This window comes from Gracilinanus agilis, chromosome 2 (assembly GCF_016433145.1).
Source record: "Gracilinanus agilis isolate LMUSP501 chromosome 2, AgileGrace, whole genome shotgun sequence".
Lineage (NCBI taxonomy): Eukaryota > Metazoa > Chordata > Mammalia > Didelphimorphia > Didelphidae > Gracilinanus > Gracilinanus agilis.
In genome coordinates this window covers 451,052,113-451,063,036 of record NC_058131.1, presented here as the reverse complement: position 1 = coordinate 451,063,036, position 10,924 = coordinate 451,052,113, and the positions used below count along the sequence as shown (strand labels likewise).

Genomic DNA, 10,924 nt, shown 5'->3' with positions numbered 1-10,924 from the left:
TGCAAGATTCTACCTTTTAAACTGTTATTTTCTTGCCAGAGCTCTTCCATTTTCCTCAAAATCTCAGTTTTGAACTCTTCCATAGCTTGTGAGGAGTTTTCCTTATTTGAGGAGGGTCCGGATGCTTGTTTGTTCTCCTCCTCTGTTTGCTCGGTTTTCTGGATTTTCTCTGTGTAAAAGTTGTCGAGTGTTAAAGACTTCTTTTTCTTGTTGTTAATCTTTCTCTTCTGAGCTTCCTGAGACTGGGTAGCCATCGTTAGCCCAGCAGCTTCTCAGGTTTATCCTTGCGCTCAGGGTCTGTCCGCGGTCTATTGGCTCCTGAGGTCTGTCTGGTTTTTTCCAAGGTCAAGCCCCCTGGTGGACCCCCTTGCTTGATCCTCTACCGGAGGTTTCTTTACAAGTCTCAGGGCGCTGCTTCCATAATCGTATACCCGTCTGCACTGGTTCCCCACTCAGGGTTTCAGAGCTTTAGCTTGTGGCTGTGTCTGCCTCCACCCACGCCTCCGCCCGTGCCTGCGCTCTGACCCTGCGTTCTGCTCTGGCCCTCAGGTTTGTGTGTTTTATTTTTTAGCTTTTTGGGGTCCCAAATCTTGCTGCTCTCAGGAACAGGCCCCGGAGCTGCCAATGACTCGATGGGTGCCCCAAACTTGCTCTATTTCTTTTTAGCTGGCTTTGGCGCTATATAGGTGTTGTGTGTGGAGGGGGTGGGGGTGGGGTGGTTGCTCAGCCCGCGATTTAGTGAGAGCTGTTTCACCCCTTTATAGCATGGAAATGCCTCGATTCCACGTACCTTCCACGCTGTGCCCTGTTGTGGGGTTCCTCCGTTCGTCTGGACTTGTTTTTATGTCCCCTTGAGGAGTTTTGTGTGTTTCAGTCAGGAGAAGTTAAGAGCTGCTTCTTGCTCTGCCGCCATCTTAACCCGGAAACTCCCGTTGTGTTTTTTTTAAGAGAAGAAACTTCAGAACTTTCTTTTTTCATTTATTCTGTGAACCTTTATTTGGTGTTGTGGACCCTTCTGATAGTTTGGTGAGACTTAGGGAGCATTTTTCAGAATAATTTTTAAAAGTTTAAAATAAAATGCATAGCACAATAAAGGAAATAAGTTTTGATTCAGTATTGAAATAGAATTGTCAAACTATTACAAAAGAAAACAAAAAGTTCACAGACCTAAGGTTAAGAACCCCTGATTTTGCAACTGGACCGTATGAATTTTCACTCTAGAGAGATAAATAGACTCATTAGCAGTAGTTAATTTTTTCCTATTGTATTCCTAAAGCTTTTCTTTAACATTCTCTTCTTGAAAATATTTGATGCACCAGAAATGAAAAATGAAAATTTACTTTATTTTTTTAACTTAGACCATAGCACAGTGGCGCAAATCAGGCTACCAAGATATGCCAGAATATGAAAATTTCCGCCACCTCCTGCAAGCCCCAGTAGATGATGCCCAAGAAATTCTTCATTCCAGATTTCCAATGCCACGATACATTGATACAGAACACGGAGGCAGCCAGGTAAATAATTTTATTTTATAGACACACTTCTTTCTAGGATAGATTCTTTCTAGGATAGATTCTTTTTCTTCATTGGAAGATAGATTTCTAGGATAGATCCTTTTTCTTCATTGGAAGAAAAAAAAAAGAAAAGGAAAATCCTTGTAACACATGTATAGTTAAGTAAATAAATTTGCATGTTGGCCATGTCCAAAAATAACATGTTTCATTTTCCATCTGGAATACAATGATTCTCTCTCTGGAAGTGATTCAACACTTATCCCTTAGAAACATGGTTGTTCACTGCATTGATCATAGTTCTTAACTATTCCAAAGTTATTTTTTATAATGTTGCTGTTGTATAAATTGTTCTCTTGGTTCTTGTTGCTTTCTTCTTCAGTTCATACATGCTTTCTCAGATTTCTTTGAAGCTGTCCCTTTTGTAATTTCTTTCATTGCATTCTTATAACTTAATTTGTTCAGCCATTTTCTAGCTGATGAGAAGTCATATTATTTCCCTTTCTTTTTTTCTACAAAAATCTGTAAATATCAAGCATCTAGTTATTACAATTGAAAGTGTTGAATTTGGTACCAGAAAGACCCAAGTTCAAAGCCAGAGTTGGACATTTACTAGCTGTGTGACACTGGTCAAGTCACTTAACTTTTCTCAGCCTCAGTTTCTTTATCTATAAAATGGGCATGATAATAGTAACTATGTCACAGGGGTATTGTCTGGATAAAAAGAGATAACTTATATAAAGTGCTTTGTAAATTGTAAAACACTAGCTGTCATCATTATCATCATCATCATCATCTCTTAAAATTTTAGACCTGATCCTTAAATTGAGTCAACTTATTTTCTGTGATCCTTTTGATTCTCAGTTACCTAGACATTAATTCCTACATGACTTCAAGTCCAAATTATTTGAACTTTTTCCAATTCCAAAATTTAGACCCACTTATTTGTCTGTGGTAAATCTAAATCTGAATTAAGTGCTATGACCCTGAATTCATCCTAAGGGCATTCTTCAGTCAGTATGCTACCACTAAGCTGCTTAAACCCCATCTGGATAGTCATCCTTATTATTGCCAATAAATGAAGGAGTCCGTTTTCAGAAGATCATAAAGTTGGCTAACCACCACTTGAGCTAGTTGGACATTTAATCATTCTAACTTGCTCCTAGAGAATTTAGTCAGTCCCAGATCTGGTTAGCAAAGCTACAAGTATCCTAAAAGTTAATCTCAGTGTTGCCCTCTAATGTAATGTAGGGTGTAGACTGATACAGGGCAACTTTCTTTACTTCCCTCAAATTATCTTGAATTTATGTCTATTTATTTTGCATATATATATTATGTTTATCTTTGTATATGTTGTACATGTTGCTTCTTGTAAACTTTTTTTTGGTTTTGTTTTGTTTTTTAACCCTTAACTTCTGTGTATTGGCTCCTTGGTGGAAGAGTGGTAAAGGTGGGCAATGGGGGTCAAGTGACTTGCCCAGGGTCACACAGCTGGGAAGTGTCTGAGGCCAGATTTGAACTTAGGACCTCCCATCTCTAGGCCTGACTCTCAATCCACTGAGCTACCCAGCTGCCCCCTCGTCTTGTAAACTTTTTTTTTTTTTAAATTTTTTTTTTTTTAAACCCTTGTACTTCGGTGCATTGTCTCATAGGTGGAAGATTGGTAAGGGTGGGCAATGGGGGTCAAGTGACTTGCCCAGGGTCACACAGCTGGGAAGTGGCTGAGGCCGGGTTTGAACCTAGGACCTCCTGTCTCTAGGCCTGACTCTCACTCCACTGAGCTACCCAGCTGCCCTCTTGTAAACTTTTGAGGGTGGGGTCTGTTTTGTTTTTGTCTTTGATCCCTAGCATCTGTCAGTGTCTGCCAAATGGTAAGCACTTAATAAATACTTATTGATTGGTTGCTCAGTGGCAGAGGGAAGATCAGGCAGTGAGGAATACGCTTATTCCTCCTGACTGGCATATATGTTCACTTTAGAACAAGCGAGGGAAAAGGCCTTGATCAATTTAGATACCTTTGAAAACCATTGGATGAACCGGAATGATGTTGCTTAAGAAATGTGTTTGGATTAGTTTTGAGGAGCTTGGTTATGTTGTGTGGGGCTTGTATAAAATCAGGGCGCTAGTTTGGAAGTAGGGATTTGAATATCTGGCAGCAGAGGAAAGAGAGCTGTTCGTGAGAAGGAACTAAACAAAGAGGGGAAGGCTGGAGTCTCAGGCCCTACCCTTTAGATCAGAGGAGGATTTAGTGTATTTTGGAGGACCAATGAAAAGGGGATTTACTTGAGCTTGGAGAGCATATGTGCTAAAGAGGAGCCATGGAAGTTCTTGCTCTCCTTTGTAAGGCATTCATGATGTTTTCTTTTGGTATGGCATAGCATTCTGTTATGAGTGCTTGTAGAGCCTTGAACCTTCCTTTGTTCTTCCTATCCAGGCTGCCCTTAGCTGCTAGTGCAGACACTGTCTTAGGATGCTGCTGGGATATTAAGGAAAAGTCCAAGTCCTCTGTAGTTCTTTCACTAGGTCCTCTTGACCTTGGCTGCTAGGATGTAAATACCTGCAATCAAGAAAGTTACTATTAGTAATTATAATAATAATAATAATAGCCAACATTTATATAGTGATTTTAGTTTTACAAAGTTCTTTATAAACCTAGTTGTAACAGTATTAATAAGTTGACTAATAACACTGTGTGTGTGTGTGTGTGTGTGTTTGTCCGTCCACTAAAGAAGAAGGAAAAAAAATCACATTTAGTTTTCAAGTTGAATGGCAGATCTTAGGGTCTTTGTATAGTGCTGATCCTTTTAAAAGAGTGGCAAATTCAAGGCAGTTCAGTCTTGTTAACAATATTGGTGGGGACAGCTAGACCTGGAAACAGGAAGTCTTGGGTTCAAATGTAGCCTCAGATACTTCTTAGCTATCTAATTGGGCAAGTCACTTAACCCCCATTGCCTAGCCCTTACCACTCTTCTGCCTTCAAAACAATACACAATATTGATTCTAAGATAGAAGGTAAAGGTTTAAAACAAAACAAAACAAAAACAATATTGACCATCTCAGTCCAATCACATGACCATTAATTACTGTTTCCTTTCTGAGACTTCTTGCTCTGATGGGAGCCAGGTAAGTGAGTGAAACACATGTAGTTATGTCCTCCAAATAGATGAGATAATCATATGTCAAATGACAATTAAGAAAATTTGACACCAGAAATATTCTTTGTCACTATGCATATGTTTTAGTTTTTGGGAAGAAAATATTTTGGGGAAAGAAAATGCTTGTAATATTGAAGGAATCTACATCTTAAAGTATTACAGTTTGTAATTAAAAATTAAAAATAATTCTACAAGAAAAACTTTTAAGGAGAAATTAAGGCAGTGTAATTTACTAATATCTTCTGTAACTTAAAAACTTAAATATTTTTTATGACATTTTTTCCTTTTGGTTTGAAAGGCCCGATTCCTGCTTTCAAAAGTCAATCCTTCCCAAACACATAACAATATGTATGCTTGGGGACAGGTAAGTGTAAATATCTTTTAAAAAAATCTTCTACGGATAATAAAATTTTTAGAAATTAATTTGTATTTTTCCTTCTTCTTGTTCTTCCACCATCCACTGAGAAAGCAAGCAATTATACATATCATCTATACATGTGATGTCAATGTAAAATATTTCCATGTTAATCATGTTGCAAAGAAAATAAAACCAAAAAAGCAAGAAATTTAAAGGGAAAAGTATGCTTCGATTTACATTGATTTCATTAAGTTCTCTTTTTGGAAATGGATAGCATTTTTCATTGTGGGTCCTTTGGAATTGTCTTGAATCATTGTATTAATCAGAGTAGCTAATCCTTTTACATTTGATCACAAATACAAGATTGCTGTTACTGTGTACAATGTTTTCCTAGTTCTGCTCACTTCATTGTGCATCATTTTATATAGGTCTTCCCAGTTGTTGTTTTTTTAAACCATCCTGCTTGTCATTTCTTATAGCACAATTCTATCACCATCATATTGTTCAGCCTTTCCCCAGCTGATAGTCATCCTCTTAACACCCAATTCTTTACCAGCATAAAAAGAGCTGCTATAAATATTTTTTTACATGTAAGTCTTTGCCTCTAGTTTTTTGTCTGGTTCTTATTCAGAACATAGGACTAGTTATTCTAGTCAATTATTATTTAGCTTTTATTTACGATATCTCATTTCCCCCACAATGTATGTTACCTGATACTTGCCTAAGGCTCCTTCTATTTATCCTGCTTGCTTCTGTTTTCTACTCTTTTTCATTGTTTTTCTAATATAGATTTTTCCCAGTATAGATTTCATTCATATTAGTATAGTGTAGGAGAGATACGAAGGTAGCATTTGGAATGAGGAGAAGGATCCACTCTTACCATAAAAGAAAAACTATAAAAACACACCAAAAATAATTTTAAAATATGCTATCTGGTCTGACCATTCTAGGGAACAATTTGGAACTATGCCCAAAAGGCTATAAAACCAGCAATACCACTACCAGGTCTATATCCAAAAGAGGTCAAAGAAAAGGGACACAGACCAAGAGGCCAAGAAGATTGATTAGTATCATCTGTCTTAAGTCCTGTCTTTTTTTAGAGGCTCCTCAAGTCACTCTGTTTAAGTCAATAGTCATTTTTGCTAGACTATGAAAATTTATTTTTTGAAATTTAGCATATAATATATTTTAAAATGTGTATGTTTGTCTCTATGTGGAGAATCCCATGTAGTAGCTAACCTAGTCTTAATTTTTTTGTCTTCCAATCACCTAGAATTGTGCCTTATATATTATTTAGTTCTGTAGTTATTCATAAAATGTTTCTTTTATTGAAAAGATAGACTATAATCTCTGTAGGTAAATTGAACCTAAATTGTAATCCAGTTATGGAAAATACTAATGGGAATTCCTTTGGTAGTCATCTTCCATAATTATTTCATGGAGAAGATTAACCAGGTAGTCATTTTTCTTAAATACTAAATGAGAGAGAATGGAATTAAACCGGAACAAAGGTTAATTTTGCTACAAGGAAGAACTCTTTTTTTTTTTTTTTTTTTTGGTTGTTAAACATGATAATGATTTCTTAATAGAGAATGTTTCCCTGATGGTTTTTTAAAGTAGGATAGTTGATTACCTTTGATGGTTTATATATTGTTTCTTGGAACTACAAGAAAATATTTAGATGACTTTTAGGGTCTTTTCTGGCATATGATACAGTGTGAGAATTGCATAATTGTTCTAAGCACTATTTTAGGCAGAAGAATGTTTTATACTGCCTTCTAACAAAATAATCTTATTTTGGTAGTAAATTTAATTAAATATTACAGTGTTAGGAATCTGATAGTCATTATCATATAACATGATTATCTTTAGTGACAGGAGTAAAGTAAAAATTGTATAACAGTTTTGGAAATAGGTTTATAATATCATCTATAAAGCCTTCATCTATGAAATAGGATTAATAATAATAGTATCTACATTTGTTTGAAAGGATATCATGAGGTTATAAATGTAAAGTGCTTTGCAAACTATCAAACACTTTTTAAATGTGAACTATTATCACTAGAGATTTTAAAATTTTACAATTCTAATTATCTATAAGTGGCCTGTAGAGGGCACCTATGTGATAGTGTTTTTAAAACTACATGGCTTTAGTCTTTTCTCTTTCTGTGGCAATACATGATATTCTCTGCTTTACAGATGATCTTGCTTCACATGGGTCGATGAGGATATGATTGGGGATGTAGACTCTAAACGATCACCCTAGTGCAAATATCAACAATATGGAAATGGGTCTTGATCAATGACTCATGTAAAACCCAGTGGAATTGCACGTTGGCTGATAGGAGGAGGGGAGGGAAAGAACATGAGTCATGTAACCATGGAAAATTTTTCTTAATTAAATGAAATTAAAAAACAAACAAAAAACAAATGATCTTGCTAAATTATTTTAAAACATTAACTTTTATTCTTAAGACTATTTAATAAGAAGAGAAAATGGGTATCTTTTGAGTTGTACAAACAGCTCTTAATTATTTATGAAATAAGAGTCTCATATTGGCATGGGTATTCTTAGAGTGGGGTATATACAATAAATTGGAAACATCCATGTCTGCATTTACCTTGCACAGGTGGCAGCAAGAATAGATCTAGGAGCATGGTGAGATTTGTGAGGAAGGGAAGTAAAATTTATAATAGTAAAAGTGACAAGAAAGAGAAGGATGATATGAAGAATTATTGTCAAGTCATTTCCAAGCCAATTTAATGATTCTCACACCATGTTTGAATAATATTATTTTAACTATTTGGTCTAGTGTTATATTGTGTTAAGTTGATTTGGATGGTTTATAAATTTCATGTAGAATGAAGAAAATTGATATTATTATAAAATAGTTTTTCAAATTTTAGTGACATGAAATAATTAACATTTTTATATATTATATGAAATCCTATGAAGTGAAATGATCATAATATTGATTTTCATTCACTTAGATAGAAGCATAACAATGCCTATGTGTCAGACTGAAATCATAGGAGGAATAAATTTTAATTCTAAGATCTAGTATGAACTACTTTGAAGTAGTAAAAATAGATGGCCTTCTAAGGTCCTTTCCAGCCCTAAATCTCTAATGCTTTAGAATGTCATGAGGAACCATAGCTCATACTTTTCAACACAGCACAGCAAACTGACAAACGTAAGTGTGGGAAGACTTTTTAAAGAAAAATATCCTTCCTTCTCCCCTCCACTACCCTCATTCCCCATGAAGTTTTTTTTAGATACTATTGAAAAAAAAAGGTAGCTATTTTCCATTTTTGTTAGCTACAATGTGTTCAGACTTACTTAAAAAATTTATTAAAACCCATGGGGTCAGCTGGGTAGCTCGGTGGATTGAGAGTCAGGCCTAGAGACAGGAGGTCCTAGGTTCAAAGCCGGCCTCAGACAATTCCCAGCTGTGTGACCCTGGGCAAGTCACTTGCCCCCCATTGCCTACCCTTACCACTCTTCCACCTAGAAGCCAACACAGAAGTTAAGGGTTTAAAAAAAAATTGTTAAAACCCTTACCTTCCTTCTTAGAATCAATACTAAGTATTGGTTCTGAGGCAGAAGAGCAGTAAGGGCTAGATAATTGGGGCTAAGGAGGAAGGTGCCCAGGGTCACACAGATAGGAAGTGTCTAACTCATATTTGAATCTAAGACCTCCCATCTCTAGACCTGGCTCTCAGTTCACTGAGTCACTCAGTTTTGGTTCAACAAGGCTTCTTAAAACTATTTGCTGCCCAACTATTATGGAAATATATCACAAAAGGAAAAAAAAAACCTTGATAAATATTTTCTTAGTGTATTGAATTCACAATTATATCCGACTTTTTTAAAGCAAATGGGAATTTTAAATAAGTCCACAAAAAAGGACCATAGATTTAGGCTGAAAGGGAGAATTCAGGTTTCTCTTTTAAATAAATTAGATTATATGAGAAGGATATTTTTACATATTACAAATTAGGTTGTAATACTTCTTTAAAGATTTGGATGGGTATTGAAAAGGTGATGCTTAAAAATACATCCCTGAATATGTTGATAATTTAATCTGGACTTTCTGGAGTACCATCTTTTTCTTGAACCATATTTTTTTTTTTGGTAGGAGTCGGGAGCACCTATTCTCACAGATGATGTTAGTTTACAAGTCTTTATGGATCATCTAAAGAAACTTGCTGTATCAAGTGCTGCTTGAAGTTGCTGAACATATTTGAAGATGCAAAATATGAAGCGATGTTTCAACGTTATTCCTTCCCCTTTTCAGCTTTTTTCTTTGAACCAACTCTTATGTCCTTAGATTGGGTTATTATGATTTATGAGACAGTTCATGGGGTGAAAGTTCATTTTTATATATTATGTTGGAGTTTAATTAGAGCAATAAGAACAAATTTTCTTTGCTTGCTACAGTGTTATATCCAATTTAGAGATTTAAAATCTTTGTAACTTGATTTTTTTAAGGTTGAAAAATATAATTTTGCCTTGAATTATAGAGCTATGACCTCTGGTACATGGCAGACAAATCCAAAGTGTAACTGAGTTACTGATGACCTCATGAAAACTTTTGTGTTTCTTAATTTTTCACAAAAGGTGAACAAAAACAAATGTAAAACCTTGAACTTTTCTGTCACTTCATTGAATATATATTTGCAATAATGTGCATTTTGTGTCTTGTTTGCTTTCTGCTAAACCAACAGGTCTACTTTTAAAATAGCCTGTTTTGGAATTATTTAATTCTGTGTTATATAATTTTTTTGATAATTATTTTTTTGTTCTTTACTTTAAAATATGAACAAAAATTTCTGGTAAAGAATAACTTTTGTAGCAACTACTCACAGAAAGCATATAGAACTCTCACAAAGCATCCTTCTTTGTGATTAAACACTACATAAACAGTTGAAAAAGTAGGAGATTAAGAAATAAACCACTTTTAAACTGTACATGGGCAAAACAATCTGTGACTGTTATAGCTAGTGTAACCAAATTTAGTTTTGACTCCCTAGTCCATGGTTTTCTATGTTTTTCAAAGATAAAATTTTATTTTTATTATAGTCCTTACTATTTAAATGCTATTGTGTAAGTTTACACATACCCTTTGTTTCCACTTCCTTTATGTGATAAATTCATTGAGGTTGTGGTTTTTGTTGAAACAGTATTGTATGGCATTTTGTTTAATTATAATGTCTGGTTAAACTGGAATCTGTCCCATTTTATAACTTAATATTCATCTTATCAATTAAAGTTTACTTGTAGTAAATAAGTTTGAATTGCTAAATCCAGATAAATTTTTGACAATGAATTTGAATTTGCTGTGTCAAATAAAAGATTGTGCAATGTCAGATGTTTAGAAATGCAATTTTTAATGGCTATGTTTTGCTGGTATGATAGGGTTTTTTCTTGTTTATATATTATGTAAACTCATGAAAACAGTTGCTCTCTTCCCATTTGTTTCAATGAAAATGAGCTCCTTTGAATCCAAATATCAGCAAATATGCATTTCCATTTCCTTTTCCTTTCTCTCTTCCCCCCCCCCTCCTCATTCTTCTTTCCCCTCTTTTCTCCTCTCTTTCCTCATTTCCCACTTTCTTTCCTCCCCTTTATTTGGAGTCTGGTAGTTTGACATTTAGAAAAGGTTAAAAGATGCTTAGTCCAAAATAAGAAACAGTGTTATAGCATTCATTTTTATTTTAAAGAAATTAATGCTTAGCTGTTAGTTCCTGTCTTGAGATGACTTGTTACCTATAGACTATACATTTTTAATTTATCTGAGACCCTTCAGTAGCCTGAATAAATGAAAAAGCACTTATTAAGCATTTAAAGTAAGTCAGTCAGTAAATAATTGCCTGCTATGTGCCAGACACTGTGCAAA

At 34.9% G+C, this 10,924-nt stretch overlaps 1 protein-coding gene across 2 annotated transcripts in view; it reads left to right on the top strand.

Moving 5' to 3' along the window:
- Positions 1 to 9,355, top strand: part of SEC23A (SEC23 homolog A, COPII coat complex component) — a 91,185-nt gene extending 81,830 nt beyond the window's left edge. For both annotated transcript variants that reach the window (XM_044664778.1, XM_044664777.1), the window contains exons 17-19: positions 1,359 to 1,514; positions 4,965 to 5,030; positions 9,164 to 9,355. In XM_044664778.1, coding sequence (XP_044520713.1) covers positions 1,359 to 1,514; positions 4,965 to 5,030; positions 9,164 to 9,253 — 312 coding nt within the window. In that variant the 3' untranslated portion in view covers positions 9,254 to 9,355. The remainder of the gene's footprint in view (positions 1 to 1,358; positions 1,515 to 4,964; positions 5,031 to 9,163) is intronic.
- The last annotated feature ends 1,569 nt before the right edge of the window (positions 9,356 to 10,924 follow it).